The sequence below is a fragment of the Polypterus senegalus genome, chromosome 1, assembly GCF_016835505.1.
Source record: "Polypterus senegalus isolate Bchr_013 chromosome 1, ASM1683550v1, whole genome shotgun sequence".
Lineage (NCBI taxonomy): Eukaryota > Metazoa > Chordata > Cladistia > Polypteriformes > Polypteridae > Polypterus > Polypterus senegalus.
In genome coordinates this window covers 146,489,603-146,512,231 of record NC_053154.1, presented here as the reverse complement: position 1 = coordinate 146,512,231, position 22,629 = coordinate 146,489,603, and the positions used below count along the sequence as shown (strand labels likewise).

The following is a 22,629-nucleotide window of genomic DNA, read 5'->3' as shown; positions in this document are numbered from 1 at the left end:
AGGAAGGCAATGTAGAGACCAGAGCGATGGACGGCCTTATATAGGCAGGCAGCCAACAACGTGGGAGGCGTTGGGATGGGGGACCCAACGCCACCTCACACGGTGACCAAGCTGCAGGCTATAGACGTATATATGTATGTAAGTAGGATTCAGTTAGCGTTGGGAACCCGTGTACCAAATTTCTTGAAGATGGGCCCATAAGTAACAAAGACCGTTGAAAAGTTCAATATGGTGGCCGACAGGGGCATCATACCACCGAAATAAGTACGTACATTGGTTTCGGTTAGCGCAGGGAAGCCGCCTACCAAATTTCGTGAAGATGGGGCCATAAATAAAAAAGTTCAACGTGGCGGACGTTGTCGACTGTTATGACCGTTACGCATAGAATTTTGAAATGAAACCTGCTTAACTTTTAGTTAAGTAAGCTATAACGAATAAGCGTGCCAAATTTCAGCCTTCTACCTATACGGGAAGTTGGAAAATTAGTGATGAGTCAGTGAGTGAGTCAGTGAGTGAGTCAGTGAGGGCTTTGCCTTTTATTAGTATAGATGCTGCTTGGAATACACAAGTAATGATCAACTGTAATGAGTGGAGAGCAGTGTAGGAAGTTGTATGGCTTCTCAAAGGGCTTGAGTCAAAGGACTCTCATATTTTGTAAAATAAATGTTTTGGCATCTAGTTATGGGTATTTTGATTCACTTCTCTGATTCAGTTCTTTAGATCTACCCAAGTAATTTAAAATCAATTTATTTGATTTGTTTGATTTATTCATTCATTAAAAATATAAAAAATGTCAGATGTTCCCCTTGAATTAATCAGAATTTATGCATTTATTTATTTAATTATATTTTAAACACACTGATAACTCATATCATATAATATTAGCCTCTTTGAAAACATAAAGCTTGACAGTAGAGTGAAATATCATAATTAAAATAAGACACCAAGTTATTATAAATGAACAAGAATTATATTACTCATTCTCAGGTAATGATTTAGGGGTGGACAAATCAGTAGTCCAAATGCCTGGGACTACGAGTTTTTAATTCCAGACAACAAAGCTACAGAATCACACAGCCTGACGGACTACCAGGTCCACGCAATATTTTCCTAATCAAAATTAATTTAATAAAAGTAAAAGACATACTTTTTCATTGGGTGTTGCTTTTGAAAACAGCCTGTCAGAACGTAGAGGCCATTCCATCTATACAAGATAATGCAGTAAATGCAAGTAAATTCCAGTGTACTAGATAATTATTGCATTTACAGTAACACATTTAGAAAATAACCTTCGAGAGTTCATTGGTCATATCATTTTATAGAACATGTGCATGCATTGTTATTTCTCATACAGTATACTTTATGTGCTGTATGTACATTCTCAAGGTAACTTAATCCAATTCAGACTCTCAAACATCAGGCCTCTTAATTCCAGGAGCTAAAACGTATCATGGCAGTAACAGGTACAAGGCAGGAAGCAACTATGGCCAGTGCACTATTTCATCATAGAGCACCCTCAGACATCTATTCAGTTTCTTTTAAATTGCAGTCTACTTAAAGTTACCAATAAACCTAACTGGCATTGTTTTGGGGGATTTGAAGGGAAACCCCTTGCAGACAAAGGAAAGGCCCTGCAGCCTCTACACAGCTTTCAATCAGGCATGAAATTTGAACTTGGGACACTGGATATATAAAATAGCATTGCTAGCCACAGCACTATCCAACTACCTAAATGTACTTTGATTCATTGAGTCTGGGGGTTAAAATAAAATTCCTGATTTTTTTAAAGTTATAAACATGATAGAATTATAATGAATAGAACATTGTATTCAGTCCCAGCTAACTAGCTGCACTGCGTAGTATTTTAGTATTGCAAAGCAAGAAAGAATGTAATATCATTTTGTAGTGAAATACTTTAAATCTTACAAATTAATTACATTATCAATTACTTATGATTTGAGTAATTGTTCATTATTATTGTCAGGATGTTTTATTGTCCCTAATAAATCAATGAATGCATTAATGATAGCTAATTTGCAATCTTTTATACATACTGTGTTGAATTTAATAAGTTTCTACTCTCTCTCTCGCACTCTCGCTCTCGCTGTTGCTGCTGCTTGAAATTTTGACTTGTGTTTGCTAGACATCTAAAAATCTGGAACAGAAGCAAAAATAGCATTAGTACTAGTTTTACATGTTTTTTTGTAAATGTAACAAACCAATTGTCATGGATAAGCTTTCCTATGCCTGCCAGACTACAGAGGTGACTTTCCATGGGATAAAGTATTCATGTGCCATTTCAATGCTGCCTCTCTATCATTCCTGCATTAGAGAAAAGGGTCTTGTATGACTATTGAATTGATCTTTTGTAGATCCATGCTAAATTAGAAAGATTTAAGATACCATAAAACATTTTGCACATCCAAGCTTTTCATTACACCTTTCCTTCAAGATATGCACCCCAAATCACGAAAGAAAAAATGCCTCGGTGTCAGGTTCAAGAGGCTCCCAAAAGAGAGATGGGAGCATGGAGCAGGACCCTCATTGTTACACCTCTGCTTCTTATAAGGCTTTTCACGTGCACGTCATTATAAAATGGGAGAGAAAAATATATTTGGTTTTCATTAACTTGTTATAAAAGTACATCTATATATATAATTCACTAAGGCAAGACAACCATGGAAAGCACACCGGAAGGGGCATGGATTCACTAAGCTGCCGACAAGTGAGACACCTATGGCACACGCAGGAAGGAGCCACGCCCACCAACTCCAAGACCATTGGATACGACGACAACTTGCAGTGCTACGGCCACCAACTCGGACGCGACGACAAAGAAAAAATGGCTTCATTTATATTTGTCTGTCGTAGAGGCCACATGCAAAGTGCAGGTCAGGTTAATGACATGTGCATGTCATGCAATTCTGAGCTACGTTGACTGTTTGTAGAGGCATGTTTCTCGCGAAGGTGAATCGCCATATGCAGCGTGTGAAACGGTTTGCGAGGGGTATCCCATGGGATCCTTAAAACAATCCTTTACAACTGAGGTTAAAGCACAATGAAGTAAGCAGTCTTTAAAAACCGACTTTTCGGTTACGACGCACGACCGCGTGCACCATAGTAAACTGTTTTACACGCTACATACAGCTATTCGCATCCGCGACAAACATGCGTCTTCTTAGATGCTCCTGCAGGAACACGGAAGACGTTTTCCTGCCCACCAACACTCCTTTTTCACCAGCCAGCGTTTACCCTCGCTCTCTAGGCATTCACACTGCCTGCCCATTTGCCCGGACGCAAAAACTCACCGACCACCCAGTTAGTCCCTTTCGTCTGTGGTAAGAGTTCACATGCACGTCTGGTGTTTGTTATGCCGCGGGTTCACTATTGTGTTGTATTTTGCTCTCTCCAGAGTTCCATCTTTTCATTCGCTTACTGTTGTATTCGCACACCAACCCGTTTTAGACAACCGTGTCTTTCCAGAAGTGTTTAGCATTCAACAAATAATTATGCATGAGATTGAGCGTGTGTCTACCCCGCGTGGGTAAGCCGTTGAACCCCATTTGAGCTGCAAATCGTGGAATTCCCACTAAGTGCGACTCATACGCTCCCACTGGTTGCGTCCCAACCCTTTGTACACACTCCCCTCCCACCTCGCTACTATCGTGGTCAGGTGTCTTGGTGGATTATATATTGAAAAGAAGCCAAAACCGCACAGAGCAATGAAAAGTCTACGTCAGTCACAGGTACATCTGTGTAAAGACGACGACTCAAGTGACGAGTTGGAGGTGGGCACATGAGCGGGCAGCGCATACTGAACAAGAAATCAGCAGACTCGCATGACGGAGGGAGTGGAGTGGACGTCCTTCTCCTCTCCTCCCGTTCCACACTCCGCGCCCTGCACCCCCATCCCTCCGTCTGGCAGCTGAAGGCGCGATTGCGGTATGCCAGTTTTCAGTCACGGACGATTGTGTGTTGCTCCGTTCCGTGCATTGTTACAATGTTGCTTTTCTTGCGGATTTATTACATTACCGATTTTTCCAATGTTAATTTTCTCCCTGTGCTTAAAAATCATTAAACAACCGGCCTGATTTTGCGGCGTATAGTACGCCGTGGGTTAGCTAGTACATTTTAAATCTTTATTCATTAAAAAAGAGTAATAATATGAAACACATAAATAAACATAGGGCAACACCTGATTCTATTGCCCTGGTTTTAAATTCCCTGCCTGATCAATTTGAGGACATTGCAGGTTATTTCTGTAATTCTTTTTGGGGTTTTTCTCCAGTTTTCTTCCCACATCAGCAAAGATGTATGTGTTAAATTAACTGCTGATTTTAAATGGCTCCACTGTAGGAATGGATGTGTGCATGTTCATCCTATGCTTATTCTGTGCCTGGCTTCTAGTACTTCAGAGTTTAGGCACCAGCAAGCCTGAACTGGATTATGCCTAGATACAGTCTTCTGAATGCAGTTAATAATGCCTTTTTTTTAAAATTTGAATTCTTTTTTTCTGGTAGTGCGCTTAAAAAAGCATTATAGATGAAGGAAAATTTTGTAGAAAGTCCAAAGCATTATATTCCCTTTGCCACAAGTAATATGCAGATATGTTAACCCATGGGCATATTAGCAGTTTCCACTGCTTGTCCAGCCCTCCTTTCATTCTCTTCACAGTTCCACCAGCTGCACTGCATGTCTGAAGTGTCCCAAACCCAAGCTTTAGAGAAACTTCCTATCTGCTGCTGATGTAGCTAAAACATACTTGTGTTATTGGTAGCCACTGATGAGGTTTTTAAAGGTGAGACCATGATGCTACTACTCTATGTCAATGGATTGTCGTTTAAAGGATGGTATTAAAGACAAAAATATGATGATCTCAGGCTTCCTCTTCATCACTTCTGTGACAGTCTGGATGCTCTTCTCGCTGATGAGATGTAGAGAACATCCTATTCAGAGCAAAGAGGGAAATGGCCATGATGCTTGCAGGCTGCTTTTTTTAACATCTGAGCAGAATTTGTAGGAATGTGGTTTTGGCCAATTTGGGTTGTGCTGTTGTCAATTGTTAAATGTATGTCTAGTGTATATTCTTAAATAGTACAATTGTTTAACTTAAGTCCAGGATGTGACCCTTAATTGGCCACCAGTCCATTGCAGGACACAAACACATACACTCACTCATATAAGGTATGCATGTGTGTGTACTACAATGCATTCCACTCACTGCATTAAGAATATTATATGAATTTAGCTTACATACAGGAATATAATAGCTTATTTTGCAGCTCCTGCTTTTGAACTGTAATGCATAGTTTATAAAGTATAGTCTGAGCTTTATGTGAGCATGAGTTCTTGCATGTAAGTCAGCCAGAACTTAGCCTATACATTTCTGCCTTGATGAAGATCAAATATCAAAGGCTGAGCACAGCGCTGCCTTGTTTAAAGATGACATCAGGTACATATAATTCTTGAGCATCTTCCCTCAGGAAATCTCATCATGGTTTAGCATCTGTAACTCTTTAACAAACAAACAGTATGGATTTCAAGAATTAATTTGAAAATGTGTCCTTAAAATGCAAAATGCTGCATGCATTTTGCAACTGGAAAATTCAAAGACTGTCCTATAACTTGTATAATGTCTACTCATGTGATTGGTTTATTGATCTCAGTTATAGTGGTTTTAGTTAATAAGACTTATTGAAGTTAATCAACTTTGTGTATACAAATCAGTGTTAAGGAAATCAGGCCACAAGATTAACATTCTCTCATTTAATTACTGTGTCATTGTATACTCTACAAAGTATAATTTGCTAGTCAGATGGCAACATTTATTGCATAATAATATCCATGTGCTAGTTATCATTTTTTTCAAGTTTAGATTTTCTATTTATTGTTGTTTTTTGTTTTGTAATATTATTTTTTATGTACTTTAAGTATATATTTATTTTTGGCTAACCTGTAGGGATGGGCTCTTTTTCTCCTTTTTAGTCAAAAGTTTTTCTGTAGTCCTTTCAGTCAGTCTGCTGTCGCCTTTAGCAGAAATCTTTTCTGGGTGTTTTGCAGCTGCCAAACCCTAGTTAAAAAATATCTTGGAAGGTTTCCATTCACAATGGGTGAAAGGTGCAAGAGCCAATTGTTTCTTTCATTTGGGCTGCCAAAACAGAGCTGACAGCTCAATAAATGGAAGTTGTAGCAGTCACATGTCTACCCTCTGCAAACACTGTGGTAACTCTATTAAATGAAACTCTAGGAACCCAAAGCACATTTTAAAATATATGTATTATTTTTGTTTTTTTAGAACAAGCTTAACATAATTTTGAAACACTTTGAGTACTGCAACACTATAGACAAGAAGCTTTACCCCTTAATTGTTTAAATGTGTGGATATAAAGAGCTTCTCTAGTGTATAAAGGGTCACAGTCCCACATGTGACACAACACATGACATGATCAAGGTAAAAAAATTCCAATTTAACTTGTGATTGTTGTACATTGTAGTTTAAATAGGTAATTCTGTGGCACATTTTGTGTGAAAGTGATGGATTGATTAAATGGATTTCGACAAGAAGTAAGTTGTGTTGAGGAATTATCAATAAACCAGCCATAATATTATTTTAACTTGATAAAAAAAATCAGATATGTGGATTGTTTTAGATGTGACATTACGTTAAATAAACTCCATTGAAACAAAATTGTTCACAGAGCACCCTGCTATTTACTAGATAAAGTATTTGTAATTTAAATTTTAATCATATAAATGCTTTCTTTTAAACATCTGGGACCTCATGTATAGATGATGTGTATGCACAAAAATGTTTTGGATACCATTTTTCTTGCACACAAATTGACATAAAGCCACGCACATTTTCATGCTAGCCCCATACTTTGTGTACACACGTTTCTGCTCAGTTTTGCCAATTGGCGGCACCCAGTGTCAAAGTAGTGCTTCTGTTTCTGTGTCATTTACCTTTCTTTTTCATATTCGCATCAATTACACGGGATTTATCATATTCCCTGAAAATAATTGCATATTGTTTACAAATTTAATTCACTTGATTATAATCGTTCTGTAACAATATAATGGTGTATGGATTGGCCAAACTATTCCAACTACCATAGCTGCTTTAGCGTTGTTAGAAGACATTGTAAATGGAAGAATTGGAAGAGGGCGTATTTAAAGATGGTGATGATGATGATGATGATGACTTGCTCCTAAGTCAATTTCGATTATCCTCTTGGAGCTGTGTGCTGAAAGGGCACGGTCTTTACAAAGGCAGACTTTGATGAACTATGCTTACCTGCTCCTTCAGAAGTACTGTCCACTCTTGGGTTTATAACTGCAGTTGCTTTTTAACTTGAACTTGACTGATCGGCTTTTTCATAATCATCACTGTGTCGCTCCATGCCATTCGTAAAGGATGGTATTATACGATTGTCATCCACATATATATGATTTCCATACACTGCAGTTGAACTAGCAAACATAAAAGTGCAATTCGCAGCAATGTCCAATTTACCAAATGTAATCGAGTGGTCAACTGTTCGCACATTGGTATTCCAATTGCGCTGGACAAGTTACATCAGCTGTGGATGAATCACCAAAAGAATGAGCTGGCATTATTGCATATATTACTAAAGAACCCATAAAAATGCCAGCTCCAGACAGTCGCAGGTAATTTTGCCAACTAGTGCAGCAAAAGGCAAGCAGTTCTTTTAAAGACAGTGAGTCACCTCAAATAGCCATTTAAAGAGAAGAGAAGAGAATCGATCCGTTGTGTCGCTCGGCGCAGATACTACACTATAAAGGCGCCCTCAGAGAATGAATTTACTCATGTAAACAGAAAGCATTTACAGGCTAGAAATGTTCTGCTCTATTGTCCTCAAAGTGTGTCACATTGTGTAGGCATGTAGTGTCCTGCTTGCCCGTATCTGAAGAGATGTTGTATGATTAACCTGACCCGGGCCCACCAAATGATCAGCCAAATCGGACATTGTTTCAACTTTGTTTGAATGTAATTAGCAGAATGTAAAAACAGGTAATCAGATGCCACATTTATTTTTTAACCAATTCATTTAAATTGTTGTGAATATCACATAGTACAACCCTTGTATTCCTCAGCTAATTGGCCACATCTCTTACAGCATCCACTATTGCATTGTGTAACTCCAGAACAGCGTCCGTCAGCACACAGCCAGATGGTCGCCCAGCAATTTCTGAGGCAGAGGTGTGTGTGCAGCCAGTGTCTGAAGATGTGTTGGGTACAGCAGCACCATCACCGCATAAGTCATGTCATCAGCACGGGGATCAGCATTTGTAATGTTGTCTGTAACAATAAACAGATGGTGGGCTGTGACTTGCCGTTTCTTATTGACTTTGATATCCGACCGCTTCTTTTTTATTTCGGGATCTTTCCGTGCGACTTTCTGAACTTGAACTTCCGAGTGTCTGTGCCACACTGTATCACTCCATAACTTCCTTTTCTTGCTTATACCACTGTTTAAGCCAACAAATGTTACATTTTTCCTTACCTCCACTTCTCAATCGCTGAAATTCTTCTTTTTTCCACACGATTTTGCCATTGTCTTTTAACAAAACACCGAACAGAAGGTGATATTTATATTGATTTGGATATTAAGATATGCAAAATTCTGGGAGGAATTGGGGTTGGGCTGTAGGCACGTGACGTGTTAAATTTCACATTCATTTGGATTATTCATAGAAAGTGTGTGGAACTTGGCTTAGGCACAGTATTATGCATCTGGATTTTTTTTTGTGCATATGCACATTTCTGTTTGTGTCTATATGTCATGTTTTAATGTGAATTCTACACACAGTGCTATGCATGAGGCCCCTGGAATGTTGTACTCACTACTTTTCAGCCAATTACAACTCCTTTATTACATAAGCAGAATAATAACTGTTTTTTTTTTGTGTATGAAATGAAAGCGTGATAATGCCAAAAACCCCTTAGGGCCTAAGGAATTAAGGATTGAAGATCAACATCATATAGACATGTATATACACATGTTCTCTACAGACTCAAAAACCTGTTATATTTTCTAATAATAATAATATGACATATTAGCAAAAGAAACCAGTTATTTTTTCTTTTCAAAATGTAGCAACACTTGCACAACCGGAAAACCTTTTTTTGCAATGGGATTCTCCCATAAGCTTTATTTTGAAATGCAAGAGTGGGCTAATTATTTTTAAAACTTTATAAAATTTGCTTAACTTTAGAACACTGTCTCATATGTCTAAATAATGTTCTGTATACCATGATTGTGAAGAAATAACATTGACTTGAAAAATACCGAACTTATTTAATTGTGTTTAGATTAAATGTATTTGAAATAGATTTCAGCAATGAAAAATTATTACATGAACTAAGATAAATACAACAAGCATAACTTAAATCAAATTTGACTTAAATCTCACTATTCCAAATTTTATTTGAAATACAAGTCCAATTCCGTTAGAATGAAGGATTTGTTATTTATTATAACAGGAATCTTTGTTATAATGGATTTGGAACATTGTGTCGTTTGGCACATACAGCTGACAAAGCTGACTGTGGAATGCTGAACTCCTATTGCAATGTCAATTTTCTTCTTGCTAGCATGTTCTTTGGTGAGTCTCCATTTTTTTAAGATCATGATAAAAAGTTCAAGGAAATGAAGGTTGCATTCATAAATAAGAATCATTCTGAACATTATGGTATGTGAGTGTTCAAAGGGTTAAATCTCAGCAAATTCATGAAACACATTGAAAACTGGTTGAGTAGCATAAACACAAGAGAAGCTGAGCAGCTGGCTTTTTTTAAAAATGGTTTTTGAAATCTGAAATATACCTTTCTGAAAATTAAGTGGGATACAGGTAGGGTGTTAATACTAAAAACCTGGTGGTTTGAAAAAATGGGCATAGTAAATACTTTTTACAGAGTTCAAAAGAAACAAAGTAGTATGTGTTATTTGCAAAGAAAGTGAGGCAGAATTTAAGTATTACAGCATAAGTAGTCACTTTGACATAAAATGCGGTCACAGTTATATTAACCTCTTGTGTTTTTTTTTTTCTTTCTATTGTTGATCAAAAAGAGGTACCTTTTATACTGTATACTTGTATACTTAGCTTATTAACCTTGTTTTTCATATACATCCTACATTACCTGTTCCTGGAAACTTTGGTAATGGCAGGACAAACAAGGACATCTCCCCAGATAGGTTTATTTTCAGAGAAACCGTAGGTGTCAAACACTTGGAGTTAAAATGGATGAAATCATACAACCTGAACACTTCAAATCAGTGTAACATTACAAGCTTCAGGTAGCTTACTTGGCTCAGCAGTAATAGATTTAATGAGTGTTGCAGCCAGAAGATTAGACAAACCTTTGCAGGTGGCAAGTTTCAGAAAAAGAGAGAACCTCATATTCTTTCTTTTATACAGTTTTTTGGTGTCTGATCATCTAAGAATTACAGAAGCAACACCATAGTTGTATCAAGCTAAAACTTGAACAACTAATAACTTATAAATGGTTAGGTTATTCATATAAAATATTACTACATAGCTAATACGATGATATACTAACTGAAAAGGTCTCAATCACTTTTATCTTCTATAATCCTCTATGCATTATTTTTATCTTCAGCTTAAAGCTCAAACTCTCTATTAATGCATAGCATGCTATCAGTAGATGCTTGAGGATGTTTTTTTTTTTATATTTACCTATTTCTTATAAACCTGTTCATTTAGTCTATTTGCATTCATCCTATCAGCTGTCAGAATGTCCATTGTGAGAACTTATACCTTTGAGCAATTCTGCTTATGTAAAAAAAATGTATAGCCCTACATTAATACATCATACAAATAAAATATTTTAAGTTCTATTACCACATAATGTATATTATATTGTGTGTATTATTGTTTATAGTACATATTTAAATACTGTATGTGATTCGTTATAAATAAACTGAACCCACAGTCCAGCAATCCAATTAAAAGATAAGCTAGGAAAATGGCAAGTAGAGGTTTACTCAGGACCTCTTAGCATTTTCTCAGTTTTTATTTCTAACCATCATATGCTTATTTTTAGTGATGCTCCAGTCAAGTTTTTTTTAGGGCTGGTAACGATCACATATATCATGCTCCTGGATCAGCCGATGCCGATTACAATTTGTTTTCCCTATATCATTAAAAATCTTTTTACACTAAGCTCCTGCATAACCAGACATCAAAAAGCCATGTTTTTTATTAAATTGTTAACCTGTTTATCTTTTATTATCAAAATAAAATTATGTAGGCTTATTGTTCAATACTATTAAAATACTAAGAAAAGTAGAATTCCCTTAAAAATGTATTATTTTTAACTAATAAAATATGTTTAAAAATTATCCATTATACTATGTCATTAAAGAAAATAAAATGCTTCTCATAATTACAAGTTGTAATATTGCTTAGTTTCTCCAGTAATGTACTTACTTATCTGAAACAAAACTTAATTTAAAAACGTAGTTTTCACAATTTGTCTAACAAAAAAAAATGCAGTCCCACACATTGATTTATTTAATTGAAATTGGCAGTTAAGTACTGCTTAAATGTGTTTATACATTTATAAGTTACATGAGTTAATAGTTTTTAATTATTATTAATCATTAATTGTACTAAATATACATATAAATATCTAACTCCAGTGTTCTTTATATATACAGTACAGGCCAAAGGTTTGGACACACCTCCTCATTCAATGTGTATTCTTTATTTTCATGACCATTTACAGCACTCCATCACTCTCCTTCTTGGTCAAATAGCCCTTACACAGTCTGGAGGTGTGTTTGGGGTCATTGTCCAGTTGAAAAATAAATGATCGTCCAACTAACCTGACTTCTGCACAACACAACTGCTGGTCCCAACCCCATTGATAAAGCAAGAAATTCCACTAAATAACCCTGATAAGGCACACCTGTGAAGTGAAAACCATTTCAGGTGAAGCTCTTCGAGAGAATGCCAAGAGTGTGCAAAGCAGTAATCAGAGCAAAGGGTGGCTATTTTGAAGAAACTAGAATATAAAACATGTTTTCCGTTATTTCACCTTTTTTTGTTAAGTAAATAACTTCACATGTGTGTGTTCATAGTTTGGATGCCTTCAGTGAGAATCTACCAATGTAAATGGTCATGAAAATAAAGAAAACACATTGAATGAGGAGGTGTGTCCAAACTTTTGGCCTGTACTGTGTGTATATATATATATATATATATATATATATATATATATATATATATATATATATATATGGAAGTTGACCCAGACACAGACAGGCAGACACGTTCATGTCACCCACAAACACATTTATTTACAATATTTACAAATATTAGCAATGGTCACACAGACCCAGTTCAGTTTAAATAGTGCACAAACCCCAAAGTCACAGTCCTGGCCTCACAATGCCTTTCTTCGGGCCGCCTCCACACCTCCTCTGTGCTTCGTCCTTCCTCCTCCCGACTCCAGCCTCGAATGAATGGAGACGGCCCCTTTTATTCAGTACCCGGATGAGCACCAGGTGTTCCCGGCATTCCTCCCTTGGCCATGCCCCAGCGTGGTGGAAGTGCCGGCTGTCCTCCCAGCAGCTCTCCGGGTTACGTCCAAAGTCTTCCCCCCAGCACTTCCTGGTGTGGGGGAAGTGCTGGGGTAACAGGTCCCCAAGGCATTGGGGCGCCTCCTGGCGGTGACCACGGGCCCCTACAGGGTGGAGCTTCCATGCCCTGTACCCGTGGCCCCAGAGCAACCCGGAAGGCAACCCCCACGTGATCCAGGGTGGGCACAGACCCACATCCAGTCCCTCATGATGACCCGGCCGGGTCATGGCCCCTGGCATCCCTGACTCCCTGATATATATATATATATATATATATATATATATATATATATATATATATATATATATATATATATATATATATATATATATATATATATATATATATATATATATATATATATATATATATATATATATATATATATATATATATATATATATGTGAGATAATAATTTTCCGATTCAGCAGATTATTCCTTTTTCTGTGTTCCAGGTCTTCCAGTACATAACATTTCCAATAACAAGAGATTAGTGGCCACATTTTTGACAATACACAATGTAGAATATACAATGTAGAATATAGATTCTACAGCATAAACTGTTCATAGAAAATGCTATGTGTAAGCAAAAAATCCACCACTCCATCCATACATCCATTCACCATTAAACCTACAAATTTATTACAGGGTTGATGAGGATAAAGTCAGGCTCTGCAGGAAGAGTAAACAAAAGGACTTCACTTTTTTTCTGCACATTTAATACATTGCAGTCATTATCTGTTCATGTAACATGCAAGATAATTGTAGGTCCAATCTTAATAGGACAGGTTGTCATTCAGAAGACTTGTAGCAACGATTGATACCCTGGCTGAAAGTTCAGTTTATACCATTACATTTTTTATTGAAAAGTATTAAAATTACTCATTTAGTTAGTGTTGAGAAATAGCGTTGCATGAAATGTAATTCGTGTAGGTTATCAAAGACAACATCCTCCTTCATTATATTTTATTTAATAATTGTTCCTCAGTAGGTACAGTATCTGATTTCTGACCTCAGGGATTTTTTTCTGTGGCCTTTACGTTTTATAGTGTTCCAAGAAATGTGTGAAATGCACACAGTAATGTGGGTGAATCTGAGTGACCTCGTTTCATGCACCCTGGGATGGTATGCATTCATTTAAAATGTGGGGTTATGGTATTTCTCTTTACACAGCAGATTTATGGCTTTTGCATACATTCTGTAGGTCTTCTTGCATGTGTTTAAGTGGCTAAGCTAACAGAAAAACAATCTGTTGAACACATGGAGCCATTATTTTTTTGTATAATGTTTGCTGTATAAGTACCTCAAACATGTCTACATTTATTTGAATGTATTTATCATAGTGTACATTTTAATACACTACAAAAACAAAAGTAAATATGTCAAAAAGGGAATATACAGTATTGTTTTTATCAAAAAAGTCATTTCAAACCAGCAAATAGTAAAATAATTAACTTAAAATGCAGTATGGAATCCTATCCTCCTCTTATCAAGTGCTCATTACCTTGATGGTAAATATTTTCTTTATGGTGGAAAAAATATTTTTAATGCATGTAAAAATGTGATACTACTAATTTAAAACATTGTATATACTTTGCAGTATCTGAGGGTATTCCTGTTGGGAAAATCATAGATTTTTTTCCACAATATGGCTATGAACAAAGGAAAAAATACTCTAGTGTTGTAAAATATTTCTTAAATAAACCCGCTGCAAATTTAAGAAAAATGGGAAGTGAAACCAAACATTCTATTGCTCCACCTGGAGCACATTTCCTGTTGACTGCATGCTGACAGTGAACTGCTGTCAAGCCTCAAGGAGCTGAGCCTGATATGGTATTAATCTAAAATACAGCCATATGTGTAGTCTAGTACAAAGACATAGCACAGACATGCTTACAGAAGGTATTTGCAAGGAATGCAAGAAATAGAGCTTTGTAGTTTGGCTATGACTACTCAAGATCATCTTTTTTCTAGCACTTTTTGGTTGTTAAATAGGAAGTACACATGTACTCTCTATATATATATATATATATATATATATATATATATATATATATATATATATATATATATATATATATATATATATATATATATATATATATATATATATATCTCACTGACTAATCACCCACAGAAATGCTAAACAAAGACTTGCACTGTTTACTGGTAGGTGGAGAAAAAATAGCAGTTCTGTTTAATACAAGCTATACTTTTTCCCCTTGAAATCATTCACCTATTTATGAGATGACCACAAATGTTTATTCAATGTTTATAATAACAGTTTTTATTTTGGTTGCAGCACTTCCAAACAATGCTGAAGACCAAATTGAATGTTTTAGCATTGAGGAAAGATCCTCTCCCTGCAGTGATATTTCATGAACCAGAAGCTATCGAACTCTGTTCTACCACACCATTGATGAAAAATCGGACTCACTCTGGCTGCAAGGTATTGATTTCTCAAAACAGAAACTATGTTAACTATGTTGCACATTTAGTTAGCGTTTGCTTAAAATAACTACAGTGATAATCACTTTCTTTGTAAATTGGGATCCAGTAATCCAGTTGTCACTGTCATATCATGGTTCATTTATAGAATTTCCAACAATTGTCGTAATATCTTGTTTCTCAGATTTCGTACCAACTGTATTTCTGTATATTGTATTTTTATAATTAAGTGTTTCAAATGATGGTTGTTCAGCTTTTGAAATTAAGTACAATTCTATAATTATACATTTTTTGTTTATACTTGCATACTTTCACAAAAACTTAGATTGCCAAGTGTACCACTCTCCAACATATCTGTTAAAGGTAGCCATATCAGACTTGCATTTTAGTGTGATTTGTGTTGAAATACTAAAGAATGTTTTACAGAATGGTGAATGCTAAAAATACCATTATGCAGTGGAAATATTAAAAAACATTTCTATCAACACTTCATTAACACTTCAAACTGTGCTTTGTTATTTTTTATAAAAATATCTACAGTATCTATGAAATAGCTCTACTTTGCCTGTCTTTCTGTATGTATGGTGGGATGAATCTTGTTATGGGCAGGAATTTACATAATCTACTCACAAACTAACTGGATCATAGTCTTACTCATTGGAAGAAAATGAAAAGCAATTTTAATATGATAACCATATAAATGGTTAGTTGAAGTAAAGCTTTGTGGATGTATGTTAATTGACAACTCCAAATTGGCCCCATATGAGTAAGTGAGTTTACCCTTCTATTGATTGGTTCACAGTTCACAAACGCTCTTTGGATATAATATAATGAAAGTAATATAATAAATAGTAAAAAAAAAGTAGAACAGAATAAGACTAAAGTTCATAGACTATAAGTTAACACTAGAATCCCTGAAGCCTATGAAAAAAGTCATAATGCCAGGCCATCTTAAATTCCTTTGCACCTCTTCATCAGCGGCTTTGTTTTGCAAATGTGTCAATCAACACAAGCATCAAGCAGTCTGCTATCCCAACCCCCACTGACGCTGTTGAAGTTCTTCCCACTCAAGTCTGTTTATCTGGGTGTGAGGTGCCTGGTGTTGTATAGGGTAAATAATGCAATATATCATTATTTGGAGTACATACATTTCATGTGTGTTCCATGTCTACAATGATCTGAATAAATGTAGGATGACAGGAAATGTGAGGCAGAGTTGAACACATAACTAAAGCAGAAACCTTTTTCATGTTATAGCAAAAATTAATAAAATGTTGCCATGAAATGTATAATGTGTGAAGACTAAAGTTCAAATATCATACTTTCACAAAATGTATAAAACAAAACAAGTGCGCCTTTATTCAAGAATATAACAAAATAATAAGAAATTATTCAATTTAAATGTTGCTGTCAATGGGTAAAAACCAAAACCCATTTATCAGCTGCATAGGTGGGTTAGAGGTAAGAATGACTGCCTCTAAATAAAGAGGCTGTAGGTTCAATCCCGCGTCTTCCCTGCATTTTCCATTTGAGTAGTGAGCTGGTATTCTTACCATTATATAATAAAAACAGGGCGGCACGGTGGCGTAGTGGTAGCGCTGCTGCCTCGTAGTTAGGGGACCTGGGTTCGCTTCCCGGGTCTTCCCTGCGTGGAGTTTGCATGTTCTCCCTGTGTCTGCGTGGGTTTCCTCCGGGCGCTCCGGTTTCCTCCACAATCCAAAGACATGCAGGTTAGGTGGATTGGCGATTCTAAATTGGCCTTAGTGTGTGCTGTTTGTGTGTGTGTCCTGCGGTGGGTTGGCACCCTGCCCAGGATTGGTTCCTGCCTTGTGCCCTGTGTTGGCTGGGATTGGCTCCAGCAGACCCCCGTGACCCTGTGTTTGGATTCAGCGGGTTGGAAAATGGATGGATGGATGGATGGATGGATAATAAAAACATACATTTTATTTGTGATGATTGACACATTTGCAAAAAAAAAAAAACACTGATGGAGAGGTGTGAAAGAATTTAAGGTGGCCCAGCATTGTTACTTTTTTCATAGGCTTCAGGGATTCTAGTGTTAATAGGCAACAACGCAATATAATTTTGCATAGGTGCAAAAGTTTTGAAAAAATTAGATATGGAATTAATAAGTTAATAATACAGGAAAAGGTGAGATTTGAAATGTGATATGAACATTATGATTAGTGGACTATCAAGGACATACCTAAATGACACCTTTTATTGGCTGACTAAAAAGATTTCAATATGCAACTTTTCAAGGCAACTCTGGCCCCTTCCTCAGACAGTTTGTAATACTGTACAGAAACTGATGTTCCCTGTGTTTATATAGACACTAGAACAGAGACAGCACTGGAAAACCTTTACGTGGGTTACCTTCAATGTAAAGAATTAACAGATCTGTCTAGCCTTAGAATCATTTAGCTGCTGAATTTTAGAAGGAGAGGAGAACAATGTATTGTCAAGATCATTTAAAAAGATAACTACAACAAAGGCTTTTGAAGATTTTGAAGAGTTTTCCATTCAATGTAGATCTGTAGTCAAGCTATCTGTGTCAGTCAGAGAGATGTAAACATTCCTCACAGCTTGTCATGAAACTCTTTTCTCCATTTAAACCATTTCGTAATGTGTTAAATTTTAGCATCAGTTTTGCTGACATAATGTGTACTCTTATTAAACAAATTCATAGCTGCCATTATAAACCTTGGCCGCTAGCAATCCTGAATTGGATTAAGTATGTTTGAGAAGATTACATTATGCTGCTTTACTCTAGGCAGTGTTCTTTTCACAGGAGAATGTCCATTCTATAAAGGTTAATCTCCTTGCTCCTTGGAGGTGGTGTCAAACTCTCTCATGTCCATTTCTGGCCAATCCCAAGGATTACTCGTATTTTCTCTAGAAATGCCAAGCTAGAACTTGCTGTAATGGCTTCCATTTACATTTCATCTCCAAACTTTCCATTGACCTTAAAAAGCTATCCATCCTTCCATCCATCCATCCATCCATCCTCTTCCGCTTATCCAGGGTCGGGTTGCGGGGGCAGCAGCTTAAGCAGAGAGGCAGATTTCCCTCTCCCCGGCCACTTCTTCCAGCTCTTCCGGGAGAATCCCAAGGTGTTCCCAGGCGAGCCGGGAGACATAGTCCCTCCAGCTTGTCCTGGGTCTTCCCCGGGGCCTCCTCCCGGTTGGACGTGCCCAGAACACCTCACCAGGGAGGCGTCCAGGAGGCATCCTGATCAGATGCCCGAGCCACCTCATCTGACTCCTCTCGAAGCTAGCTTTAGGTTTTTTAAGAGAGAATACAGTTCCATTCCATACTTTCCCTTCCATGACTATATGCCCTATAGCAGTCAGCAAATGTTGCCACTTCTGGTATTCTCTCCTTGGTTTCACACTAACTACAGTGAGTAGTTAGTACAGTGCAAGTAGCTGGATCCTCTGACCTTTATCATTCTGAAGGACGATTACATGCTCCCCAGTAGGCTGCTTCTGTTTTATTCTGTCATGCTGGTAACCCTGGTGCCCAGCCTACTGCCCTGCCAGCACATGCAGTTCAAATACGGAGCATACCTATATAACTATATATCCCATGCTTGTGCTATCTTGATAGTGTCTTTACCTAAGGAATCCTTTTACCAACTGGAAACCCAATCACACTAGTCACTGTGAAATTTTCCTGTATTGTTTTACGAACTAAACTGATTTACAGAGCCACTAATATTTCATGCTGTATCTGAGTCAGTTGTAACAGTTATCATTGAACTTTACAAGTGTGTTACATAAACATCCACTAAATGCATTACAAAGACTAATGTGAACAAAAGCAACTTATTTTCATACAATGAATTTCACAGAACACTGACTTTGGAGGGTGCATGGGAGTTTGCCCAACCAGTCTACATGTGTTTTGTGGACTTGGAAAAGGCGTTCAACCGTGTCCCTCGGGAAATCTTGTGGGGGGGTGGAGGGTTGCTCGGTCCCTGTACAACCGGTGTCAGAGCTTGGTCCAAATTACTAGCAGTAAGTTGAACCCATTTCTAGTGAGAGTTGGACTCCACCAAGGCTGCATTTTGTCACCGATTCTGTTCATAACTTTTATGGACAGAATTTCTAGGCGTAGCCAGGGTGTTTAAGGGCTCCGGTTTGGTGGATTCAGGATTGGTTTACTGCTTTTTGCAGATGATGTTGTCCTGTTTGCTTCTTCAGGCTGTGATCTTCAGCTCTCTCTGAATCGGTTCGCAGCTGAGTGTGAAGCGATTGGGATGGAAATCGGCACCTCCAAATCCGAGACCATGGTCCTGAGCCGAAAAAGGGTGGAGTGTTCTCTCAGGGTTGGGAGCGAGATCCTGCCCCAAGTGGAGGAGTTCAAGTATCTCGGGGTCTTGTTCATGAATGAGGGAAGAACAGAGCGTGAGATTGACAGGCGGATTGGTGCGGTGTCCGCCGTGATGCGGGCTCTGCATTGGTCTGTTGTGGTGAAAAAGGAGCTGAGCCGTAAGGCAAAGCTCTCAATTTACCAGTTGATCTACGTTCCCACCCTCACCTATGGTCATTAGCTATGGGTAGTGACCGAAAGAACGTGATCGCGAATACAAGCGGCTGAAATGAGTTTCCTCCACAGGGTGTCTGGGCTTTCCCTTAAAGATAGGGTGAGAAGCTCAGTCATCCGGAAGCAGCTCAGAGTATAGTCGCTGCTCCTCCACATCGACAGGAGTCAGATGAGGTAGTTCGGGCATCTGATCAGGATGCCTCCTAGATGCCTCCCTGGGAGGAGGCCCCGGGGAAGACCCAGGACATGCTGGAGGGACTATGTCTCCCAGCTGGCCTGGGAATCCCTCGGGATTTCCCCAGAAGAGCTAGAAGAAGTGGCCGGGGAGAGGGAAAGTCTGGGCATCTCTGCTCAAGTTGCTGCCCCCGCGACCCGACCTCGGATGAGTGGAAGAGGATGGATTGATGGACTGGCTTAGAGAGTGCTTCATGAGCCTTAAACCATAAATTGTCCATGAATAGAGTAGAGCTGAGCACACAGAAGAACATCAGAAATGGTTACTAAATATCATAGACATGGTGATAATGAAGTGTTTTTTTTTTAATTTAATTAAAGCTTTGGACAAAGAAGTGGGACATAGTCATGATTATGTGTACAAATTTCCAATGGAGATGTCCATGACTACAAAGCCTGCTTTAAATGTTTAATGTTCATACTTTTCTGCTATATTAAAACTTAGTTTAAATTTGGCTGTATTTTTAAATTGTCTGACATTTTTTGTAAGGAGTTAACAGAAAAGACTAATGTCTAAAGAAACAATGGATTCTTCTAATCTTGCAGAGATATTCTATTTCAGTATGTTGTTGTGGTTTTACCATTTCTGAAATTAATGTAGCACTGTGGGGTTGGTTCACTGTTAATGGACAGTGAAAGAAAAAAATAAGCAGTGTATTGGTCATTCTGTGAACTGACACTATTATAGTTTCTCTGATTTCTGTGTGGAACCTTTTCTCATCATCCTTTTTAAAAATATTTCTTTAAGCTTTCCAATGCAAAATAGAAATTTTAACCATACACTTAAACCACATATATAAAAAGAAGGGCATCATAACTAAGCTTTTTAACCCATAGTAATCATTTTGGTGGCTGTTTTCTTTTCCCAACATATAAATTTTACTGCATATTTCATTTAAATATAATTGTGACAGCATCTGTCTTTACGGTATGAATAAGCCATATATATAGTAACAATAATGATAATGACAAGCTCCAAAGTAAAGAATGGTCTAAAGTTACCCATAAAAGGAAATAAATTAAAAACCCTTTCGAAAATAACAGTTAACATTTTGTAGGAGGTATTGTTCACTTTTTTTTTTTTTTGTAGGGAAGAAACATTTTACACAGTTATGGTGAATTCTTCTTTACTCTGTTGCTTTTTAAATTGTGGTTACTTAAGAAGTACACTATATGTTTTGGTGCTGTTAAACAGCTTTCATTTTTGCATTTGGTATGTAAAATTAATTAAATCACCTTTGCCAAGTCACATTCCTTGGACTGTAGTTCTTGAGTTATTTACTTGAGGGAAATTCCTGGCTTTGCATTTTCTCCATGTATATGTGTGGTGTCACTCTACTGTCCAAAGCAAAGCTATATACTGTATGAATGGCAACCTAAAACTGGTCTGAATGACTAACTGTGAGATTGTTTGTTGGGATGTCCTATAGTAAAATGAAATCTCATCCACCTGTTGCTCCTTGATTACTCCTAATTTTTCCATAACTTTGACAAAACACAGATGTAGAAAATTAAATGAGGAACAGAGATGTACATTTTATTTAAAAAGTAGTTTTGTTACATTGAAAATGAGCAGCCAACTTTGAACTATAGGCAGGTGTAGTGGTTAGAATTTCTGCCTCAAGTACACGCAGGCCTAAGTTTGAATCCTGCTCCTGGATGTTGGTTATTTGGCATTTGCATGTTCTTACCATGTCTGTTTGGGTTTTCCTCCCATATCACCATAGACATACTGGCTAGGCTAACTGGTGAGTCTGTGTTTGCTCTAGTGTGGTTAAAGGTTTATTTATTTGGATTTAGACTTCTATTGTAGATACTCTTTTTGATAATTCATGTTGCTCAGATTTTTCATATATTATGTGCTTATTCTATGACTAAACTTGTACTATGGCATAAGGTCTATACAAATAAAGTGTTTTTTTTATTATTTAATCAATAATAAAAATAATAAAAGAAAAAAAAATCTAAAATATGATGTCTCCAACACATGACTTTCCTCAATTAATGGTGTCATTTTAGGAGTGCAAATTGTCATGCCAATACTTTATTATGTGGAATAAAGTGCAATAATCATATCTATTAGGGAAAAAAAAGTTTTTGATTGTTGAAAAGTGTTAGTACAGAATGACAGTTCAACAGTATTTGCATATTTGTATGTTGAAGAAAGCAATATTAAGTACATAATGTAGATTATTGTCCATATTATGTAGACTGTCATTATGCCTAGTGTATACTACACACACATTCAAGAGTATGAGTGCATGTACAATATGACTGCTTCATAAAGAGAGAAATCATTTGGGAACATTAGCAGTGATAGCGAAGATGTACTGTAGAATAAACTAGAAAAATATTGTGACTGCCACCACATACACCAAGTGGATTTCCTTTGTGTGAGTGTGCAAAGGATTCATAATAGATATGTGATGTTTGAACTCTAAATTACCTATTTAGGACAGACAGAAAATTGTAAAGCTGGCACTGAAATTTGATTGCTAAAGATGAACATTTGAGTGAGTTTTGTAGTAGAACAGTGATAATCTGTAATAAAATAAGCAGTCAGAAATAAAGCATCGTTTGTGAAATCTTTTTACAAGTGTGTTGTACTCTGGTGGTACTTCTTCAAAAACATATTTATACAGTTATGTTATTGTTTAAACTATCACCAAGAATGGATATCTCACAGTTGGGTCTGCATTCTGTTATTTAAGAGGTCACTGATACAAATAACAGCATAGGATTAAAATTCAGCCAAAACATAACAGAAAGTG

At 37.0% G+C, this 22,629-nt stretch overlaps 1 protein-coding gene across 1 annotated transcript in view; it reads left to right on the top strand.

Annotated features, from left to right (window-relative positions):
• Positions 1–22,629, top strand: part of pid1 (phosphotyrosine interaction domain containing 1) — a 131,359-nt gene that overhangs the window by 43,956 nt on the left and 64,774 nt on the right. Inside the window, exon 2 of the mRNA XM_039759989.1 lies at positions 14,931–15,077. Within this exon, the coding sequence (XP_039615923.1) occupies positions 14,931–15,077 (147 nt within the window). The remainder of the gene's footprint in view (positions 1–14,930; positions 15,078–22,629) is intronic.